General features: G+C 51.3%; 2 protein-coding genes and 1 long non-coding RNA gene across 5 annotated transcripts; 2 read left to right on the top strand and 1 right to left on the bottom strand.

Annotated features, from left to right (window-relative positions):
- Positions 1–7,488: 7,488 nt before the first annotated feature.
- On the top strand, positions 7,489–10,665 carry LOC117200364 (uncharacterized). Its single transcript, XR_004481876.2, has 3 exons — positions 7,489–7,576; positions 8,118–8,229; positions 10,556–10,665. It is a non-coding gene; the product is annotated as an uncharacterized LOC117200364 (long non-coding RNA).
- A 1,234-nt stretch (positions 10,666–11,899) lies between these two features.
- RANGRF (RAN guanine nucleotide release factor) lies at positions 11,900–13,354 on the top strand. 3 transcript variants are annotated; one of them, XM_004266864.4, is made up of 5 exons: positions 11,900–12,113; positions 12,203–12,319; positions 12,521–12,677; positions 12,768–12,853; positions 13,076–13,354. In XM_004266864.4, the coding sequence occupies exons 1-5, from the start codon at positions 12,037–12,039 to the stop codon at positions 13,197–13,199; spliced, it is 561 nt and encodes a 186-aa protein (XP_004266912.1). In that variant the 5' UTR covers positions 11,900–12,036; the 3' UTR covers positions 13,200–13,354. The 3 variants fall into 3 exon arrangements, with proteins under 3 accessions (XP_004266912.1, XP_033278791.1, XP_033278792.1); XM_033422900.2 differs by having other exon boundaries at positions 12,521–12,656; XM_033422901.2 differs by lacking the exon at positions 12,768–12,853 and having other exon boundaries at positions 13,076–13,218.
- Positions 13,320–17,546, bottom strand: SLC25A35 (solute carrier family 25 member 35). Its single transcript, XM_004266865.4, has 6 exons — positions 17,391–17,546; positions 16,132–16,528; positions 15,172–15,237; positions 14,563–14,715; positions 14,072–14,206; positions 13,320–13,917 (listed from the first exon to the last, which is right to left on the bottom strand). The coding sequence occupies exons 1-6, from the start codon at positions 17,456–17,458 to the stop codon at positions 13,744–13,746; spliced, it is 993 nt and encodes a 330-aa protein (XP_004266913.2). The 5' UTR covers positions 17,459–17,546; the 3' UTR covers positions 13,320–13,743.
- Positions 17,547–21,048: the final 3,502 nt, after the last annotated feature.

Below are 21,048 nucleotides of genomic sequence, written 5' to 3' on the forward strand. Positions count from 1 at the left end.
CCTGCAGTAGAAGCATGGAGTCCTAACCACTGGACCACCAGGGAATTCCCTGTGACTAAATTCTGATTGGTAGGAGAGAAAATGATGTATACAACTTCTACGTGTTCTTAAAGGAAGGGGTGCAACCTGAACGTTTTTCCAATGACTTCCTCCATTCTACCTCGGCCATGGAATTTTGTCATCACCCAGACGTGCTTCATTTCCACACTCACTCAAGCACCCTACCTCTGACCATAACCTCCCTTCCTTCCATCATGCATTTTCCTCTTCAGTACTTGGATCTCAAAGTCATCAGGACCTCCAGCTCAATCACATCTTTCCCCCAATCCATTTCTTCTCTTTTTCCCTCCTTATCCAACTTCCAGTAACAGCTTTTCCAGTGCCCTTCAATTTGACCCAGTATCTTTTCATCATTCCCCTTTGACAAAATCCCAACCCATCAGCTTTCCCAGAGAAAGCCAGACAACAGGGCAGATTGTCCCATTGGAAATTCAGCATTACCCACCTATGGGGGAAACGGGGAATCAGAATGAGAAACAGAGACCAAAGGTAATAAGAGAGGGCACCCAAGCGGAGCAATGATAATAATGTACCGTGAACAGAAGGAGTATGGTGACCTCAGCTCACTACACCCGAGGTCTGAAACAAGACCATTAACAATAGTGTCCAAACCTAAGTCTTGTCTTTTTTTGGGGTCTCATCAGTCAACAGCTCTCTGACCAAATTCTTCATTAGACACTGGAGGCTCCTACGGTAGCATCACACACCTCCTTTTCTAGCCCAAGTCACTGTTGTAATTTCTTTTTCAGCATTGCAATCTTTTGTTGTTGTTGTTTTGTTCTGGGTTTTTTTTTTTTTTTACCACTGCAATCTTACATTGAACGATGTGTTTCTTTGCTCAACGAGTCGTCTCCTCAGTAGAGTGTAAACTCCATGAGAGCAGGCACTCCATTTCTGCCCTCCACTGTATCCTACCACCCAGCATGGTGCCTGTCACCTACAAGGTGCTCAATAAATATATGTTGAACAAAGGAATAAATGTGAATGTTAAAGTTAGTAAAGGTTGATCCACATTTCTTTCCTTAATAGAAGAGTGAACTTATGGGTGGCTTTGGGTGGCTTTGCTTTGCAAGTCCTCAAGCATTTTCCTTTTTGACTTCATTCCTCCAGTCATTCCAAGTTGCAAGCTTTTGTCCTCATGTCAAATGAAGGACAGTGTATGCATGTGGGGGGGCGGGTGGGGGGGGCGGCGTGGAGAGACAGGGAGAACCAGTAAGTCTTGTCTCTGTCTTAACACTGCCTGGCAGCCAACAGGGCCTTCAATTTCACAGAAAAAGACACGGCACTGAACTGAGCATGCGTTCATCCCTTTCAGCCTGATATGTGCTGGAAGGAGGGCTCCGGGAGGGCCGGGCACAGAGTGGGGGACGTGTGTGCAGGGGTCCGGATGGGACCCCTGGAGAAGGCCGCTTTCTCCAGAGAGGCTCCCAGCCTCTCTAACAGGCCAGCGCACCCCTGGGCGTCCCTCCAAATAGCACCTGGGACACCCTGCCCAAACCCAGGTGTGGACAACAGGGGTAGAAAGGAAGAAAGGAGGTGGACGCCAGACAGTTGTGAGCCTGTGGGAGGAGGGTGTCCCCCAAAGCAGCTGAGCCTTCAGAGGCCCCGGGGTCCCACAAGCTGTATTTATTTCCCCAGCACCTTCTGCATTCAAGACCCTGGGGCAGAAATCAAAGAAATCCTCAGCCTGTCATTAGACATTTGGGAGCAGCAAACAGCCAGATGGTGGAGCCTCGGGCACTGCTGCGGTGGGGCCTGGGTTACAGACCTCTCTTGGGCTTCAGGAAAGACCCTCCTATGTGAGCAGTCCACTAGGAGTGCCAGCGACTGGGGGCCGTTTTCCCCCAGGACGGGTGGCCTTGTGCAGCTTCCTCTGTCTGCTCAGGCTGGAGGAGAAGCCCTTGGCTAGAGAATGGGACAAAGGGTGTGAAACAGGGAGCCCCGCCCCATCTGTCACTCAGGTAAGAAAACTGTCAAGGGCCTCCTCCCTGGGCAGGTGCACACACAGTGGGAGAGGGCCGTGAAGCAGACAATTTCAATGAAACATCTTTGAGAGGAAGCTCAGGGTACAGGTGGGAGCTCACAGCAGGGGATGCAGCCCAGACTCTCTGGATCAGGGAAGGATTCCCGGGATTAGCTGACACCTGAGGGATGACTAGCGGCTGGTCACAGGAGAGGGGAGGGAGGGAAAGCCGAAGATATGTGCAAAGCCTCAGAGGCGAGCGATAAAGCAAGTTAAGGAAATGAACAAAGATGAGTCTGTCTGGAACATTAAGTACAATGGGAAACAGAACAGGCACAGTTAAAGGCCTAACAGAGCATGTCAAGGAATCTGGATTTTATCCTAAGAGCAATGGGAAACCACCCAAATGGGTTTATATTAGGGAGAAACGTGATCACTCCAGCTGCAGAGGAGGAAGACAAGAGAGGATTGGGGAGTCCCATAAGAGGGCTTTGCATGCTCCAGACAGAAATAGTGCTGGCCAGGACTAGGGTGGCGGCGGTGGAGATGGAGAGGGAGGAAAGGACTCAAGAGATGTCAGGAGGGACTTCCCTGGTGGCGCAGTGGTTCAGAACCTGCCTGCCAATGCAGGGGACACGGGTTTGAGCCCTGGTCCGGGAAGATCCCACATGCCGCGGAGAAACTGAGCCCGTGCACCACAACCGCTGAGCCTGCGCTCTAGAGCCCTCGAGCCACAACTCCTGAAGCCCACGCGCCTAGAGCCCGTGCTCCACAACAAGAGAAGCCACAGCAATGAGAAGCCCGCGCACCGCAACAAAGAGTAGCTCCCGCTCGCTGCAACTAAAGAAAGCCCACTTGCAGCAACGAAGACCCAATGCAGCCAAAAATAAATAAATTTATATATATAAAAAAAAAGAGACATCAGGAGGTAGAATCATCAGGCACTGGGTGTGAAGGGAGGAGAGAGATGAGCTGATGATGAAGCCCAGACTTTTTGCTTGGACCACTGGGTAGGTGATAATTTCATTAACTGTGATAGGAACACGGGAGATGGCACAGATATGGGAGGAAGATGATGTGCTCTGCTTAGGACGTGTTGAGTTTGAGGTGTCGGTGGGACACAGAAATGGAGGTGTCCTCCAGGTAGTCAGAAGAGATCTGGGATGGAGATGAAGGTTTGGGAGGCACTGGCCTATGCGTGGGGAAGGTGATCTGGGAGCACTGAGTAGAGCCCGGTAACCCAACATTGAAGGGGTCGGCAGCAAAAGAGGAGGCTGAGACTAACCTTAGACTAACCTTACAGTCTAACAGGCTGAGTGGCTTCCCACTGCCCAAGTCACTGGAGCATCCTGGGGTGCCCCTGGGAAGGTATCCAGGGCAACAGAAGGGACTAGGGAGTCAGCCTGTTCTCCTCACCACTGAGTCCTAGCTCTGCTGACCCCACCTTCACAGTGAGGCAAACCCTTCTCTCCCCTAGGTCCTTTCCCAACGTAGTACAGACAGCCCTCCCCACTCCCAAACACCTCCCCTGCAGAAGGTTACAAGGAAATGGCTTGGCTAAACAGCAGGTGAAAAGAGCTAAATTATGTGGCACTTTGGGGGCTGCAGCCCCGTGGACTCCCAATGGCACCTTATAGGAGGTTCCAAGGGAAGGAACAGGGGGCATCCCCACTGGGTTAAGGACACAAGGATCCTGGCCTGGGTCACAGCCTGAGGAAACCTCTCCTTACCCTCGAGGATGTGATGGGCATCCCCCTCTCCATGAGGACCCACCAGATTATGAAACGCAGTGATGGGACCAACCCCCAAGCCCCTCACCCCCACCTCCCTCAGACTCTAAGCAGGTCACCAGGGGGATGTCCACCACCACACACCACCTCTCCCATCTGACCACGTCCAAGTTGCCTCCTCCTCCCACTTCTGGAATAAATGCTGAGAAACAGGTGTGAGATGCAGGAGGGCAGGTTAAGGAGTCAACACTGGGAGTTGCCAGAACTCAGTCGGAAGAATACGTAACTCATTCTGAGGGTGGTGGGGACGTGTGTAGCTCACTAGCTCCAGACACAGGGGCCTTATGAAGAAATGGTGCAGAGCACTGACATACGGCGCAGGCATCCCTGCTTTGCTGGCCAATGATAATCCCGTAGTGAAAAGCGATGCATCGCAGAATTCCACGGTTGGCGAGTGGGGGACAGAGGGTAAAGTGCCCAAATTGTGACCTGGGGGCAAGAACAGAAGCCCTCTCTCCTCTTTGCCCTGTCCACCATCAAACCCTGCATCAGAAGCCCTATTTCCGTCATTGGTGTCTCCGTTCTTCTTGGCAAAGTCTCCACCTTTGAACCTGCTCTTTCTGCTCCATACTTTGTGTATCATCCGTATTATTACTGCCCCTGCTTTCTGCTTATCTGGCTTCATCTCCTCCTCTCCCACCTCTACCAGCTTAGTGCAGACCCTCAGCACCCCAAACTTGGGATATTACAATGACCTCTTCTATTTCACCCCTAACTGGTCTAACACCAACTGGATGTACTATAATACAATTCTGGTATATATATATATATATATACACACACACACACAATTACCAATTGTGTATATGTGTGTATATATATATACAGACATATATATATACACACACACACAACACACACATACATATATATATACACACCAACACATGTATATATATATATACCAATTTTTTATGTTCAAATCCACTTTTATTAAAATTATTTGGCAATTCTGGCAGCCGTATAAAGTCTTTGACCACTGGACACATTAGACATGAGTTTATAATTTTGGTTTTTTGTGAGTTTGGGTACATGTACTTTTCTAAATCTTCTGCCCTTCATTTCATCACCAAATGGCAAAGTGCCTTCAGTTTCTCTATCTGAAATACCCTATTATTTATAGAACAGGAATTTGTAAAATAAGATTGAAAAAATAAAATGCACAGATTCAAAAAACTCTCTTCAAATATTAAAAACATACAAAGTATACTGAAGACATCTACGTTTAGTCCAATGTATGTGTATATATATATATATATGTGTATATATATATATATACCAATTTACACACACACAGAGTTTTTAAAGGTTACACTCCATTTACAATTTTGTTTTTTAATTTTGATAACTGTATTTAAATAGTTTAATTTTCTTTGTATTCCTATATATTTTATTTTTTTATAATGGTTATATTTCCCTGTACATATTATCCTTGTTGCTTATCCATTTAATTTAATTAATTAATTTATTTTTGGCCACACAGCATGTAGGATCTTAATTCCCAGACCAGGGATTGAACCCACATCCCCTGCAGTGGAAGCGCGGAGTCTTAACTACTGGACCGCCAGGGAAGTCCCCTATATATTTTATCTTATGAATTTAAGAACATTATTCTGAGTAGGGGGGGGTCCATGGGCTTCACCATACTGCCAAGGGGGTGTATGGAAGCAAAAAAGTTAAAAACCCTGCTTGGTAGAAATATATATTGTCCTTACTCTTCCCAAAGGGATGCTTGACTTTGTGCACTGAGTTACCTCTCTGGTCCAAGTCCATCACTTCCACCTCTTGGTGCCCTCTAAGGTGATGGGGTGGGGGGAGGTGGGGGCTCTGAGAAAACTGTCCCCAAAGCAAAAAAAGTACATCAACTGCATGCAGGGCATTGGAAGGGGGGAAAGTCCCAGGGGTACAGCATCAATCAGTTGCAGGCCTACTTCAAACCAGTGCATTGAGAGCTGGACACACCCTCACACCCTCTTGAGAAATGTAGGTTCGGGCCATCTCAGCCTTCTGAGATCTCTCCCATGACACTGGTCATCCTAGCCACAGCCAGCTGGACAAGGAAGGGATCTCATCCGTGTCTGGCAAGTGGACAGGCAGGAGAGCTGGCCAAATAGGTACTTTCAGATTGGATGGTGACTAACTGACCCAATTTGATCCTGTCTCTTGGGAAGTTTGAACTTGAACACGCAGGGGGAGTCAGCGGTTGGGAAGGCCAGAAGAAGTGACAGACACAGAGAAAAAGGTGAAAGGTGAGGGAGAGGAAAGTGGAGTCAAGAGCAGGAACTTGCCAAGTTAGGGTTTCCTTCCACCCCACTCTCCCAGAGGAGGTCCCGCCCTGCACCTCTGTCACTTCCTGGAGGTCTGCTTCCTACCATCTGGAAGAGCCCACCTAACCTGCGCCCCAAGAGCTCCAGAACGGTGGAGGGCCAGGCATCCCGAGATGCACAAGAGGCCCACAGCAGAGCATGACACCTAATGTGCCAGAGACCCAAAACGAGGAAGCTGGGGGGATTCTCCTCAGTGTTCCTAATCTAGTCCGACCTCCTCCTGGCCCACGAATAGGCCCCCACCGCTTGTGCCCGGTGCCAGGGCCCTGTTAATTTCTATGTCCTTGCAGGTCCCTTTCCAAGGGTTCCCTACCTGCATGACTGCTCACCAAGCAGCCAGAGCCAGTATTGCCAGAGGGGGCCAGGTGGGAGCAGAATGCAAGCCAGCAGAAATGGAGGGAGGGATAGAGAGGTACATCACACCCTACGTGAGGGAGGCAGCATGGGGTTGACCCCTGTGACCTGGTTCCCTCGGTTCCCAACGTCCAGGCACCTTCTCTCCCTTGGGGGTCTATAACACACCCCTCTTCTTTCTAATTGCTCATGGATCAAACTTAGTCCACTCTCTTTGCCCCGAAACAGATTCAATTCAACTACATCCGTACTTCCTTTACTCCTAACAATGTTTTAGAGTTGAGGAAATGAAGCTCCGAGAGAAGTCTGATGCTGGCTGTCAGCAGTGAGGGGTCCACGCTCCTCAGCACATCCTGACCGTGGCCAACCCTCCAGCCTCACAGCTCCCTGCCATCCATTCCCCGGGGCACCCTCGCCAAACTGATATACTTACACTCCCCAAAGCAGGGCCCTCTCATTTCCCAGTCTTTGCTCCCGACGTTCCCCTTGGCTAGAATATCCCTAGGTTGCCCTGGTGAATTCTGAGTCAACCTTTAAGACTCAGAGTGTCCTCTACTGTTCTTTGTATACTCCTAGTGAGGCAGGGGCTCTGTCCTAATAGCCTTTATATCTTCAGCCTTTTGCTTAAGGCCTGATAAGGTGAGGGACCAAAGAATATGTGCCCCTTGGCCCCAGTGTCACAAAATGATTACGGTCCAGAGGTATGATCGGCACTTGGAACCCAGTGGGTAGACAGGCTGGGACCTGGGAACTTTTGCTGCAGTGCTGCAATGCTTGCACCTGGGCACACCTCTCCTCCAGCAACCAAATACAAAGAAATGGTATGGGACTAAAAATAACTATGTGTGCATGCACAGTTGGGGTAAATTCTGGACTAAAGAGACCAAAAAACCCAACTTCCACTTTCGAGGAGCCTGGAGCAAAAGCAGGGGGTGGCAGGGCCCTGGCTTCTATGACTTCATCTAGACTAACTGTGGCATACCCTGCCTTTTGGCTCCCATTTCTAGAAAACTGCTCCCATCAGTAAACCATTCGACCTTAGGGCTGTCAAGAGGCTCATCTAGAAGATCAGGCCTGCTGGAGTAAGTAAGTTTGTCCTCTGATCTCTATACACTGGTGCAGTAAGTCTCCACTCTCCACTGCTGGAAGCAGAGTTGCTGGGTTCAGGGTTTGGCACACCTTTAAGGTAATGTCGGGGGTGTCCATTAGGAGGGACAGATATCTTGTTAACCTTCCTCTAGTCAACCAATGATGTCCTTTGACCTCCAGCACAGACTGTACCTGATGATGGGTCAACACATCTAAGTGTTGTCCCAGGGTGAGCTTGGAAGCCTCATTAGCCAGCAGGGCTGCAGCTGCTACTGCCCGCAGGCAGCTTGGCCCTCCCAGGCCCACTGAGTCCAGTTGTTTTGAAAAGAAAGCCACTGGTCTCTGATCTGGTCCCAGCTTTTGGGTCAGGACTCCTGGTGCTCTCCCTGACCTCTCGTGAACGTATAAGTTGAAGGGCTTGTCCAAACGTGGAAGTCCCCGTGCTGGTACTCTGATCAACTCAGGCTTTAGAGTCTCAAAGGCCTGCTGGCAGTCCTTATTCCATTGAAGGCATTCCCTTTCTCCTCCCTTTAGAGCATCATATAGAGGTTTTGCTACAAGGCCGTAATTTGGAATCCAGATACGACGGAACCCAGCCATCCGGAGAAAGCCTCGGAGTTGCCTCTTTGTGGTTGGAGACAGTAATGTACTAATTGCTATTTTTCGATCTATGGCCAGGACTCATGCCCCTGGGGTCAAAACAAATCCTAAACATTGAACCCCTTGCTATGAGATCTGAGCCTTGGTTGGAGAGACTTTATATCCCCTTTTCGCCAGAAAATTTAGGACCCTAACAGTATTTTGATCTGAATCTTGTTTGGTCTCACTACTTATCAATAACTCATCAACATATTGTAACAGAGTTCCTTTCTCAAGGCTCAGTTCCTCCAGTTCCCTTGCAACGCATTTCCAAAAAGATGGAGGCTGTCCCGAAAACCCTGCGGTATATTGGGTAACCTCCAGGGGGTCAGGGTCCCTCCATTCAAAGGCAAAAAGGTATTGAGAGTCTGGGTGTAGGGGAATACAGAAAAATGCATATTTGAGGTCCATAACAGAGAAATACTGGGCACTCCCTGACACCTGGGTGAGGAGGGTGTATGTATGGGTTGGCACCAGAGGGTGAATAGGGATGACTCCCACATTCACGCTTCTGAACAGGGAGGATCAGGGTGGTGCAAGGTGATTGGCAGGGCCTAATGAGTTTGTGTTTTAGGTTGGATTCCCCTCAGGGCCTCAGGCTTTAAAGGATATTATCTCTTCCAGGGGTATTTTTCCCTAGGCCTTAACCTTATTTTTATTTGGGGAACACATTTTGCCCTTCCTGGCACCGAGGTATCCCAAACTGCAGGATCTACTTGTTCTCTAATTTCTTGAGGGATGTCTTGGGGAATATTTTGATGCCCAACAGGTGGGTCATCTGGGGCTACTAATAGATGCACTCTCTGTTCGAATTCTTTACCTCCTTGGACTTCACCCTGCCCTAAGAATATACTAGCTTCTAACTTATTTAGCAAATCTCTCCTGAGGAGAGGGACAGGGCATTCTGGCATGTACAAAAATGAGTAATAATAACAGACCCGATTCCGCAGGCAAGGGGAGACGTAAATCGCCTTACCTTTAGCTGTCCATCAACTTGTGTCACAGTACAGTCATGGTTGGAGAAGGTGCCGGCTGGCCAAGTCAGAACAGAGCAGGCAGCTCCAGTGTCTACAAGAAATTCAGTTCTCCTACCTGCCACAGGGAGGGTGACCCGAGGCTCCATTGGAGAAATGAGGATGGATCGAGTTGGATCTGGAGCTGGGCAGGCGATCGTTCCGGGCCGTCAGTCAGCGTGTGGGAATTTCTCATCTGAGAGATTCACAAGGAACTGGGGCCAGTCGGGTTTGCCCCTCGGGCGTCCCACAGGAGGGCGCTCAGGGCATTCCCCCTTCCAGTGCCCCTCCTTCAGACAAAAGGCACACTGGTTTGGGCCCAGGTGGTTTCTTGGTGGTCTGTCCCGCCTTCTCGGCCCTCCAGGGTCCCCTCGAGGTGGTGGGTGGATCCGAGCAGCCAAAGGCTGCCTTTTCTTTATTAGCCTCTCATCTTATTGGCCCTCCTCCGTTAAGTCTCGGTTGTTCTAGACCTTGAAGGCCTCCTCTGCCAGGGTTGACAATGGGATTTGGGGCCCAGCCTCAAGCTTTTGTAATTTTCTCCGGATATCAGGAGTAGCCTGGGTGATAAAATGCATGGCCGACAGTGTCCTCCCTTCTGCAGACTCAGGGTCTGTATTGGTGTCCTTCCTGAATGCCTCTGTCAACCGGCTCAGGAAGACTGCCAGGTTTTCATCTTTTTCCTGTGTAACCTCTCAGACCTTATCACGGCTTCACCATACACCTTTTCATTCCTTCTGATAAACGAGTAATAGAATGTCTCATCCTAGCCTGGCCTACACGGTATTCATAGTCCCAGTGTGGATCATGTTCTGGGATTGCATCCCCATCCACCTGATAAATCTGGTGGTGTGGATTGGTGGCCAGTAGGCCATCTGCGTGTTCCCCGGACTTCCTCAGTATACGCTCCTTTTCATACAACAGTGGGTCAGAATAGCCATGATGTATTTGGCAAGTCTGTCAAAATTTTTTAAAGGTTTTAAAACACCCGGTTGGATAGGATGATAGGTTTCTGTCAAACAATATTGATTCCTTGAGCCAAGGTAGGGGAAAAAAATCAAAAGTAAATATAGATCATTTAAAGGCACAGGAACTCACACGATCTGTTATCAAAAGCAGCATTCCAGGACAACTTTGTTCTCTTATGAGAGACAGAAACCAAATCCAGTCTTGCATCAGCCTGATCTTCATAAAGTCTATTTCCCTAATTAAAGTTAATCCAACCTTAGAAAATCCTGATCACGTACAAAATTCTTTTCTCACTGTTCCTGTTCTGCAAACCTTCTGAGCCCATGCTTTGTCCCATATTCTTTTCCCATTCAGAAATAGCCAGCTCTAGTGATACAGGCTGCAACATGGGACCTTTTGCTGCGGTGCTGCAGTGCTTGCACCTGGACACCCCTCTCCTCCAGCAACAAAATACAAAGAAATTGTATGGGACTAAAAATAACTGCACGCATGCGCAGTCGGGACAAATCCTGGATAAAAGATACAAAGAAACCAAAAAACCCAACTGCCACTCTTGAAGAGCCCGGAGCCAAAGCAGGGTACTGCGCATGCCTCCTGCACACACCACCTATGGGGTGGGAAAACCACCAAAGCCTTCCTCTGGCCTGACCCCTGGACACACCCCTACCCTCACCCACATAAAGAACACCCTCAGGGAGCCAGCAAGCAAGGGAAACTGTTGTTTGCTCTCACTTCCCCCTGCTGCAGCAGGGGCCCCAATAAAGCCTTGCCTGAATTTCTTGTCTGGCCTCTGATCAATTTCTATTAATTAAGGAGGCCAAGAACCCTGGTCAGTAACAGGATGGCCTCAGGATGAGAATCCTCTTGCTCAGTTTTTGGCTGTGAAGTAGATGACATCTAGAACCCCTGAGGGTATGGGTGGTCCCCTGGGTTCCAAAATTCACCCTGTTGGGTTTATTCAGTCACTCAACAGTACACCATGGGTCTGTTATGATCTAAACGCTCTGCCAGGTGCTGGGGATCAAAGATGAATGGCGCAATTAGCTGGGAGGATACACTTGAGCTGAAACTTTAAGAACACTCTAAAAATCTATAAAAGAAAAAGTTTATTCTGTGCTTTCGTCCAGGCGTGTGTGTAAGGGGTGGGCAACGCCTCCCTCCCCACCCCTCCATCCCCTCGCCTCACCTCAGTTCCCAAGGTGAAGATTTGAGGGAGATTAGATGTATAATCACCGGTTTGGGTCTTGCTTTCAGGAAGGCGTGAGGCCTGAATCCTAACCCGGCCCCGCACACCTGGCCCCAGTGTTCCCCTAATTCCATGCATCCGGGAATTAGCTAACTGGCTGGCAGCTCACTCCCTGTCAAGAGGCCCGGGAGAGAGTGATACGGAAGACCCTGAAACTATCCCCACCAACTCAGGAGACCCCACAAGACATCGGTCCCTTGGACGAGCAACGGCCCCTAAGGTGGGTCTCAGGCAACACTCTTATAAAGTGCGACCCCTTTAGAAGGAGGAGACCGGCGGGCGCGGTCTAGTGACCACGAGAGAGTCACAAAACCTAAACCGAAGTCTCAGCTCCTAGCGGACCCCGCAGTCCCGCCCCGCGCCCTTCTAAGAGCTTGACTTCCGGGAGGAGCTCCGCTGGGGCACCGCCCCCCCCAAGGCGCGGGCGCCAATTGGCCAGCGTGATCGCGGGGCGGGGCCAAATCCTAAAGGATCAGGAGCAGAGGAAGACCTGAAGGGGGCTGGGGCTGCTGCGAAACGGAGGTGATGCCAAGTGGCCCCACGTGGGTTTCTTTTAAATCTTTAATGCCCATACCCTAGTCTCAGGCCCATGGAGCCCACGCGAGACTACCCACTGTTCGGGGGCGCCTTCTCCGCCACTCTCCCTCCGGGGGCCATCGACGTAAGGTAAGAAGGCCCGGGCACCAAAGGAGGCTGACCAGGTGGGTTGCGGGAAGTAGCCGGGGTCAACCAGGGCCTGCCTCGCCTCTCTTCAGCGACCTTCGACGGGTCCCGGACAATCAAGAAGTTTTCTGTCATCGCGTGACAGACCAGAGCCTGATCCTGGAACTTCTGGAGCTGCAGGCCCACGTGCAGGGCGAAGAGGCAGCGCGGTGAGGGAGGAGGGCCCGCGGCTGGCCAATGGGAGGACCAGACCCGAAAGAGTGGGCGGGGCCTGTGGCGGGACGGTTAATCTGGGCAATGAGAACTCCAAGGGTAACACCACGTCACCAGAAATGAGCGAAGTTTAGGATGAGATGCTTGTAAGGGGCAGTGAGAAATGCCCCTCCCTGACCCTGCTCCCCCAACTCCAGGTACCATTTTGAGGACGTTGGCGGGGTGCAGGAGGCTAGGGTTGTACAAGTGGAGGCTGTGCAGCCCCTCCTTTTGGAGAACCTGGCCCTGAGGGGCTGCTGTCAAGAAGCCTGGATCCTCTCTGGCAAGCAGCAGGTAGCTAAAGAAAACCAGCAGGTGAGGGCCAGGGGAGTGTGAGACGTCTTGGAGGGGTGAAGGGGGTGGCTCTAGGGAATCAGGTAAGCATCCTGACTCTGATCACTTTAGGTAGCAAAGTATGTGACACTGTACCAGGCCTTGCTGCGGCTGCCCCAGTACCAGACTGATTTCCTGCTCACCTTCAATCAGCCCCCGTAAGGAGAACAGAAAGGGCACCTCGCTCATGACTGGGTCCCCAGGAGAACTGGCTTGGAGGGGCAGAGTAGGGAGACTGGCTGGTGGGGTCCTCCAAGGAAGTGGGAGTGGGCCAGGGGTTTGGGGTCACAGATAACCAGGTCCTCTGGGAAACAGGAAATGGGAATTTACAAGCCCAAGGCCCAGATGATGTTCTCTCTCTATCTGTTCCTCACCCCAAGCCCTGAGAATAGGTCATCTCTTGGCCCTGAAAATCTGTCGCTTCCGCCCTGGAGCCTGGGTGACTTTGAACAGTTGGTGACCAGTCTGACCCTTCACGATCCCAACATCTTTGGTCCCCAGTAAGGACGCTGAAATGCTGCATGCTGCTTCTGAAGACTTCGGGCCTCTGTTCTGCAAGGGGATCAAAGGGTTGGATATATTCCCCTAATTCCTTCCCAGTGCATAAACATAAGACACCTCCTCTCTGCAGAAATAAACTTGCTTTATAACCAATATAATCTCTGCGCCTTTGAATCCAACAGAACACCTGGGTCCCCCCAATTCCCTTTGGTCTTGGACGGTGGAGTTTAAAATTGTGCATGGGATCAGAAGGGACCCAAGGCCGGCAGTGGAGGAAGGGAGGAAATACACTTTGCAGTGACTGGTTCAGCCCTGAGAGAGGGGTGTGAAACTCACAGGGGTACGGGTAGGGAAGGTTTAAAGCAACACCCAGGAAGGGAGGGACACGATCCCTTGTAGTGATTCAACCCTGAGAAAACAGATGGGGAGTGGGGTTGGTGGTCCCCCTCTGATGGATGATCTGGTCAGAAGTCACCAGGTCATAACAATGGAGTCAGAAGAGTCCAAGGAGTGCCGACTTGGTGGAGTGTTGGAAGAGTGGCTGTTGTTATTTGGTATACACGTAGTAGAGTGTGCGCAGCTGGTCCCAGAAGAAGAGGGAGAGGATGGTGTGGGGGCCGAGGCGGAAGTAGGAGGCACCTATACCCTTGTACATGCCCCAAATGCCCTCTATCCGAGCTGTCTGCAGCAGAGCATCCAGCAAGCCCCGGTACATGAGGCCCTGAAAGGTTGAAGAGGAAGAGCAGAGTTTGTCAGAGCCCACCAGAGGCCTCACCTCAGCAGCCTGCATTTTAGGCTTCCTACCTGCACCCACAATCTGCTTCCCTCACCCCCTGGCTTTCCCTGCTGTCCTGCACCCCAGAGCACTCCCTTACCTTGCCCTGAGCATCTGTGGGCTGGTTGTAGAGCCTTGTGCTGACCACGTCAAAGGGTGTCATGGCCAGGACCACCGCAATGCTACTCACCATGGCGGCCACCAGAGCCACCTTCCAGCTCTGGGGTGGAAATATCTAAGGGGGGGAGGGAGGAAGAGCTCTGTCAGTCAGCCAATCATTCAAGCCCTCGGAAAGCCCAGGCCCTGTGCTGCAGGTACAGTGGAGAGCTGGTAACTCAGGGAGCTTCCACCCTACCGGTGGTAACACTGTGAAGGAGGAAGAGCGGAAGGCCCTGAGGACTCAGGTACACCTGGGAGGAAGTGACAAGAGAACTGTGGGAAGGTTGTAAAGAGACAGTGATCCCCCCAAGTCCTCCTGCCGCTCCCTCACATTGAATGTTGGCACTGTCCCTCTTCAAGCTGAGCCCACTTCAGCTTGCCCTCCCCCTGCCCACATTCCCAGGGTGGCCCCACCCCCTTCCCAGGCAGTACCTCCCACTGGGTCACGAGGTCCTTGGTGGACGAGAAGGTGCACAGCTGGGTGGAGGAACCGACGATAACTCGGGGCAGGCCGCCCAGGGCCCCACGCCACAACCCCACCAGACCATATTTCTGGCCAATCTTGATTAGCGCCTGAAACATGCCCTGGTTGGGGGAGGGGGAGGGCAGAGAAAAAACCATGGGGTCGGGGTTCAGTCACCCAGGCATCAGGGGCTGCCACCCCCTAACAGTGCCAAGGATGGGTCCATAAAAGGCACCCGATGTCTAGACAACCAGTGCCATGTGGGCTTTGAGCATGAATGTGGCCCTCACTTGTCTGCCAACCCACCTTCCCTCCCTCGCCACCCCAGAACAGGGCCGGGTATATGCACGTGAGGACATTAGCAGGTCAGGAGAATGGGGCAAGAGAAATAGGTGCAGAAGCTAGAGGAACAGGGAACATGGGGATAAGAGGGTCTGGGTGGACTCCAGGGGCAGAGTAGGGCCGAACTGATGGGCTGGGCAGAGCCATGGCTGGGTTGCGGCTGTTGGGTGCAGGCAGAAACCTGGGGAAAATGGAAGAGAATGGGCAGGGACGCCAGCGGGTTGGAAAACCCTCACCTGGTGGTTATACTGGTGCCCCACAGCAATTTCTGTGGCTGCCTGTGCCTGTAGGTGTGTCTTCACCTGGAGACGAGAGAGTATCACAGCCTGTGGCCCAGCGGCCAGCCCCCCACCTCAGACAGCCAAATGCCTGACCCCTTCACACTTCCTCTGGGTGTTCGGTAATGAATATCCTTCTAACCTGATAATTATTGTTGTTCCCACCTAATAAATTGGTCATGAGACTGTGTCCCTTGGCTCCAGTCCCAGGGGATGGCTCTCCTAGCACCGCAAGACACCCCACCCCCTCTACATCCTTCTTCCCTTGGGGGAAGGGGCGGGGATGGAGAGGTTGGAGAATGGCAACAATTCCTAGGACTGTTCATGTTAGGCTAGACCTGGTGTCCAACCTCTCATGCCAGCTCCTACTCCCAGACCGGCAGACAGGATCTTCAGCCACCATCATGACCAGGCTCCCCATCAGGCTCTGGGGCAGGTTGTGAGGGGTCATCGGCAAAACTTGCTCTCTGGCCCCCAAGCCCTGTGGGGGGCATGTGTCCAGCTGACTTTGGAGAACTCCAGTCACTGTCCCCGAATCTCATACTCTGGGAGTGAGACCAGACTGCCTCTCCTTCTACAGAACTCATTGCCTCCCAACGTCTTTCCAGAAAGAGCAGGCCAAGTCCTAGCAACAAGCAGCTGTGGTGACCTTGAGCTAGTCGCTTCCCCTTTCTGGGCTCAGGTTCCTGACCCTTCACCGATACCAGATTAACTCAAAGGGGCAGACTGTGGGATAGTAACTCTGTAACGCCCAGGAGTTCCCCTGATCCCCACACCCGTTGATGTATGTTAATCAAATTCCTCACCCTCCCCTACACAAATCCATTTCCAACCTCAGTATCAGGTTGTGAAGGCCCAGGCACCCACCCTACACCAAAGGTCTGCCCTGAAGGCCCCAAGCAAGACCCTTCTTCTCACCATGTAGATGGGGCTCCCCAAGTAGGCTCCCATGACCCCAGCCAGGGCCCCAGCTGCTGCGCTGCGGACAGGGCTCAGGGTGCCTTCAGCTGTGTGCAGGCAGCCCCCAGCTTCAGCCAGCCCGTAGGTGCCCAGCCGGATGCCGTTCATCAGGAACTGGTATAAGAGGGCAGGGGCCAGGCCCTTCTGCAGGGCTGCCAGGCCATCCACCTTGCCGATGGTGATGAAGGCATGGAAGACGTTTCGGTAGTGTCGTCGGTAGGTCCCGGGGGCCTGAAGTTCTCCCTGCAGCTGCATTCTGGTCTTCACCACCTCCAGGGGATTGGTGAACAAACAGGCCCCACAGGCTGCCAGGCCGCTCATCAAGAAGTCCATGGTGGGACAGCAGTAGCAGGAACTGGCCCAGGGGTAAGAAAGTTAAAATGAGCTTCAGAAACGGAGTCAGAAAATCAGGGGAAAGCCTCAGTTCCAGCAGTCCAGGCTGCAGGAGGTAGAAATGCAGAAGTCTGGAGTCAAGAGTGTCAGGGTCAAATGTCAAGAGGTCAAGGGTTAGCTGGAATTTGGGAGTCAGGAGATGGCAAAGAGAGAAGAAATATGAGTTTAGGAGAGTCTGGCGAGAGGGTTATGACGGGGACTTGTTAATCAAGGGATTTGAGGTCAAGGAGGGGCAGAAGCCAGGAGGGCGTAAGGTGGGATGCTGAGGATGGCCGGCTATGGGGGCCGGGAGTAGGTGAGGGAAACGCGGAGCTGGGAGACCGGAGCCAGGGAGGAAGGAAAAAGAAAATCTGCAGGTTAAGGAGGGAAAGGATCCAGGAGAAGATCCAGTGGCGTCCCCGGACAGCAACGAGGTCTGGACCGGGGAAGGAAGTCGAGGCTCCGGCCGGGTATGAGCGCCCTCAGGCAACCGCCGGAGCCCGCAGCAGCTTCACCCCAGGGAGCCTGCGGAGGCCGGGCCGCCACACTCCAATCACTGGAGAGCGACGCCCAATGGGGAGCCACAGCCGAGAGCCTCAGCCAATCAGCGCCGAGCCGGCTCTGCGGCCAATGGGAGGTGCTCTCGGCGACCCGGCCTCCGGAATCCGCAGAGAGGCGATTGGAATTAACTCTCCCCACTCCGGTACCAATGCCTGGGCTGCGGACTCGGAGTGCTGGGAGGGGTCCCCGGGGAGCAGAGGTTTTATCACTGGCGGGGAGGAGAGGTTGGATCCTGGGTTACTGGACGGGCGCAGAGGCCGAGTACGGAGGCAGCAGTCCCTCACCTGCATGTTTTGGGCTGCTGCTCTTGCGGGCGGAGGGCTCCCCTCCTTCGCCTTGTATCCCGGGTCATCGCCGGGTGCGGTTGCCAAACTGTAGGTCCACTCCCTCTTGGTTCAGGCGCCAGGAGAGCCCGGAAACTGCGGCTCCTCCCGCGAGGCAGGTGGGACACACCTACTGGACGGGACAGATCTCCTTAGGCTTGGTAAAATATTTGTAGGTTCCAGCGCGGGGGTGTGGTGGCTGCGGGCGCGGAGGAAGGGGTCCCGAAGGATGGCGAGGGAACATAGTCACATCCCTACGTTCTTTTGATCCTCACAGCAAACCAGGGAGAAGGCCAGACAGGCTAAGTAAGGCGGGATTTTGATCCCTGGGCTTAGGTTACACAGGGCCAGCGAGTGGTGGGAGAGGTCCTGAGACTCTGGACTCCTTCCTTTCCTAGTTCCTGAGCCTGGTAATGGTTAATTACGCAAGAACTTCTGAGAAAAGAGACTAGGGAAGCTAGCTGGGAAGGGGTTGAGGGGGGAAGACTTGGAGAAAGGTGGCAGGAGGATAGGGGATGTCTTCTGGGGCGGGAGGAGGAGGCAAGGGGGCACAGCAGTGTGTGAGGCAGCCACCAAACTTAGATTCAGAGGCCTTTGGAGTTCCAGTTTGGGTCTTCCTGCTTACCAGCTGGGTAGCCTTGGGCAAGCTACTTAACATCTCAGAGCCTCCTTTGTAAAGTGAGAATGATAATTATTTATTGCACAAACCTGAGTGAAAGTGTTGCATTTTTCTCTAGATGCTCAATTATCAGTCACCCTGTGCCCGTGTGTATCCTGTTCCCACTGCCGGTGAAAGTCCTTGCACCCTTATTTTGGTGACCTCCAAATCACTCTTCATCTTGAACTTCATCTCCTGATCCTTGAAGCTTTTTAGCCACTTCCATCCTGCTTTGCTCCTCAGGCATTTACCCTTGTTTCTCATTTGATTAGCAGTTGTTTACTCTGAGTCCTCCAGTACTCTGGGAGTTCTTGGATGCCCCCCCGCCCCGGGGCTGGGGGACTGAGTCTGGGTCTTATCTCCCCAGTGTACTGCTAAATCATTGAGCCTCTGGGCTAGGCACGAGGGGTGGAGCAGATAACGGGGCTTCTCAGAAGAGGCTCTGAAAGGGTCCCCTGAAAATTTCCAAGGGATGCTCCCCAAATGCCTCCACCTGCTGGCTGGGATTGACACTCAGAAAACTGAATTCATCTCTTGGTGAGTGTCGAGCCAAAAGACACAAGCAAGCCAAAGAGTGGGAGAAGGAAGGATTTATAAGTAAGGAGAACACAGGGGATCTTTCCCAAAGCAGTGTCTCCCGAACAGCAAAATTGGAGACATTTTAAGCTAAGGATACATGCATATTAGTGAATGGGTTTGGGTGGTGTATGCTTATTCGTGAAGGGGCTTGAGCAGAAGAAGAATCAACATAGAATAGGGGCGAAGGTTGCTGGAGTCCAAGCTTTAGTTGATTGAAGTCTCAAGCATCTGAAGAAGGTTAACATCATTAGGTTCCCACCAGTCTGCGGTTTTAGCCCCTAGTTACTTACCATCCTCCACCTGCATGGGGGACCTTGGTTCCGGTAGAACAACTAAAAAGATCAGATTGTTATGCATATCCCTTGAGGAGGACCTAGGACTCTGTTTTGTTGCTTCTTGAATGCTCTTAATTGTTGCTTCTTGAATGCTTTGCCTTTGTTCCTGCATTCTTTTGTTCCCCTAAGATCATTAATTACTGAGACCTGCTCTAGGGCAAACATTGTGGCCAGGCTGAGATCACAAAATGGCTTAGACCTAAAATGGCTTCTCTTATGTCAAGAAAGCCATGTGGGGTTCTCTTTCTCCGGGACCCCCTACCCTATCTGCTTATAGGATGAGAGTTCATCATTGTTTTAATCTTTGAGTTTATACCAGTGATTCTCCAAGTGCAGTCCCTGGAGCAACAGCAGCAGCACCTGCGGACTTACTAGAAATAGAGATTCTCTAGGCCCATCCTAGACTTCCTGCACTGAAGGCGGGGGCCTGACAGGGGCTTAACAAACCGTCTAGGTTATTCTGATATGTGCTAAAGTTTTAGAACCACTGCTGAAGCCTTTCATTTTTAATATCCAGATGCCCTACAGATAGACAACTTTTTTTTTTTTTTTTTGCCGTGCGCGGGCCTCTCACCGTTGCGGCCCATCCCGTTGCAGAGCACAGGCTCCGGACGCTCAGGCTCAGCGGCCATGGCTCACGGGCCCAGCCGCTCCGCGGCATGTGGGATCCTCCCGGACCGGGGCAGGAACCCGTGTCTCCTGTATCGGCAGGCGGATTCCCAACCACTGCGCCACCAGGGAAGCCCCAGATAGACAACTTTTAAAGTGTTATTTTTTTTTTTAAATAAGCTTAATTTTTATTTCTTAAAAATTTTATTTATTTATTTTTGGCTATGTTGGGTCTTCGTTGCTGTGTGCGGGCTTTCTCTAGTTGCGGCGAGCGGGGGCTACTCTTTGTTGTTTCGGTGGCTTCTCTTGTTGTGGAGCACGGGCACTAGGCACGCGGGATCCAGTAGCTGTGGCATGTGGACTCAGTAGTTATGGCTCTTGGGCTCTAGAGCACAGGCTCAGTAGTTGTGGCTCACGGGCCTAGTTGCTCTGTGGCAGGTGGGATCTTCCCGGGCCAGGGGTTGAACCCGTGTCCCCTGCATTGGCAGGCGGATTCTTAACCACTGCGCCACCAGGGAAGTCCTTTTCCCTGTTTTTTTTTTTTTTTTTTTTTTTTTTTTTTAACTGGGTGGTTTGTTGTTGAGTTTGAGTTATTTGTGTATTTTGGATAAGAGTCCTTTATCAGATAAGTGTTTTGCAAATATTTACTCCCAGTCTATGACTTGTCTTTTCGTTCTCTTAATAGTGTCTTTTACAGAGCAGAAGTTTTTAATTATAATAAAGTCTAACATCAATTTTTTTTCTTTCATGGATCATGTTTTTGGTGTTGTATCTAAAAACTTATTGCCAAACCCAAGGTCACCTAGATTATCTCCTATACTTTCTTTTAGAAATTTCATAGTTTTGTATTTTACATTTAGGTCCATGATCTTTTTTGAGTGTGAATGATGTAAGGTCTGTGTCTTTTTTTTCTTTTTTTTTGCGGTACGCGGGCCTCTCAGTGTTGTGGCCTTTTGCGCTGCGGAGCACAGGGAGCCTGGATGTGCAGGCTCAGCGGCCATGGCTCACGGGCCCAGGCGCTCTGCGACATGTGGGATCTTCCCGGACCGGGGCACGAACCCGTGTCCCCTGCATCGACAGGCAGACTCTCAACCACTGTGCCACCAGGGAAGCCCGGTCTGTGTCTTTTTTACATATGGATATCAGTTGTTCCAGGAAGTTTTGTTGCAAATTCTATCCTTTCTCCATTGAATTGCTTTTGCTCCTTTGTCAAAAGTCAGTTGACTCAGGGAATAGAGCCAACATTTTATCATAACTATAAATGGAATATAATCTATAAAAATTTTGAATCACTATGTTGTACATCCCAAACTAATATAATATGGTAAATCAACTATACCTCAATTTTTAAAAAGTATCAGTTGACTGTATTTGTGTTGTGTTGTGTTGTGTTGGCCCATTTCCATTGATCTATGTGTCTGTTTTTTCACCAATACCA

The sequence above is a fragment of the Orcinus orca genome, chromosome 19, assembly GCF_937001465.1.
Source record: "Orcinus orca chromosome 19, mOrcOrc1.1, whole genome shotgun sequence".
Lineage (NCBI taxonomy): Eukaryota > Metazoa > Chordata > Mammalia > Artiodactyla > Delphinidae > Orcinus > Orcinus orca.

What these genes read in the sequence shown, in the direction of transcription:
- RANGRF (XM_004266864.4), top strand. Translation starts at nt 12,037, where the DNA reads ATGGAGCCCACGCGAGACTACCCACTGTTCGGGGGCGCCTTCTCCGCC. An exon ending in CCGGGGGCCATCGACGTAAG is followed by an intron (nt 12,114 to 12,202) that starts GTAAGAAGGCCC and finishes GCCTCTCTTCAG; the next exon opens with CGACCTTCGACGGGTCCCGG. An exon ending in CAGGGCGAAGAGGCAGCGCG is followed by an intron (nt 12,320 to 12,520) that starts GTGAGGGAGGAG and finishes CCCCAACTCCAG; the next exon opens with GTACCATTTTGAGGACGTTG.
- SLC25A35 (XM_004266865.4), bottom strand. Translation starts at nt 17,458, where the DNA reads ATGACCCGGGATACAAGGCGAAGGAGGGGAGCCCTCCGCCCGCAAGAG. An exon ending in ACCTCGTGACCCAGTGGGAG is followed by an intron (nt 14,207 to 14,562) that starts GTACTGCCTGGG and finishes TCCCCCCCTTAG; the next exon opens with ATATTTCCACCCCAGAGCTG. An exon ending in CCACAGATGCTCAGGGCAAG is followed by an intron (nt 13,918 to 14,071) that starts GTAAGGGAGTGC and finishes TCAACCTTTCAG; the next exon opens with GGCCTCATGTACCGGGGCTT.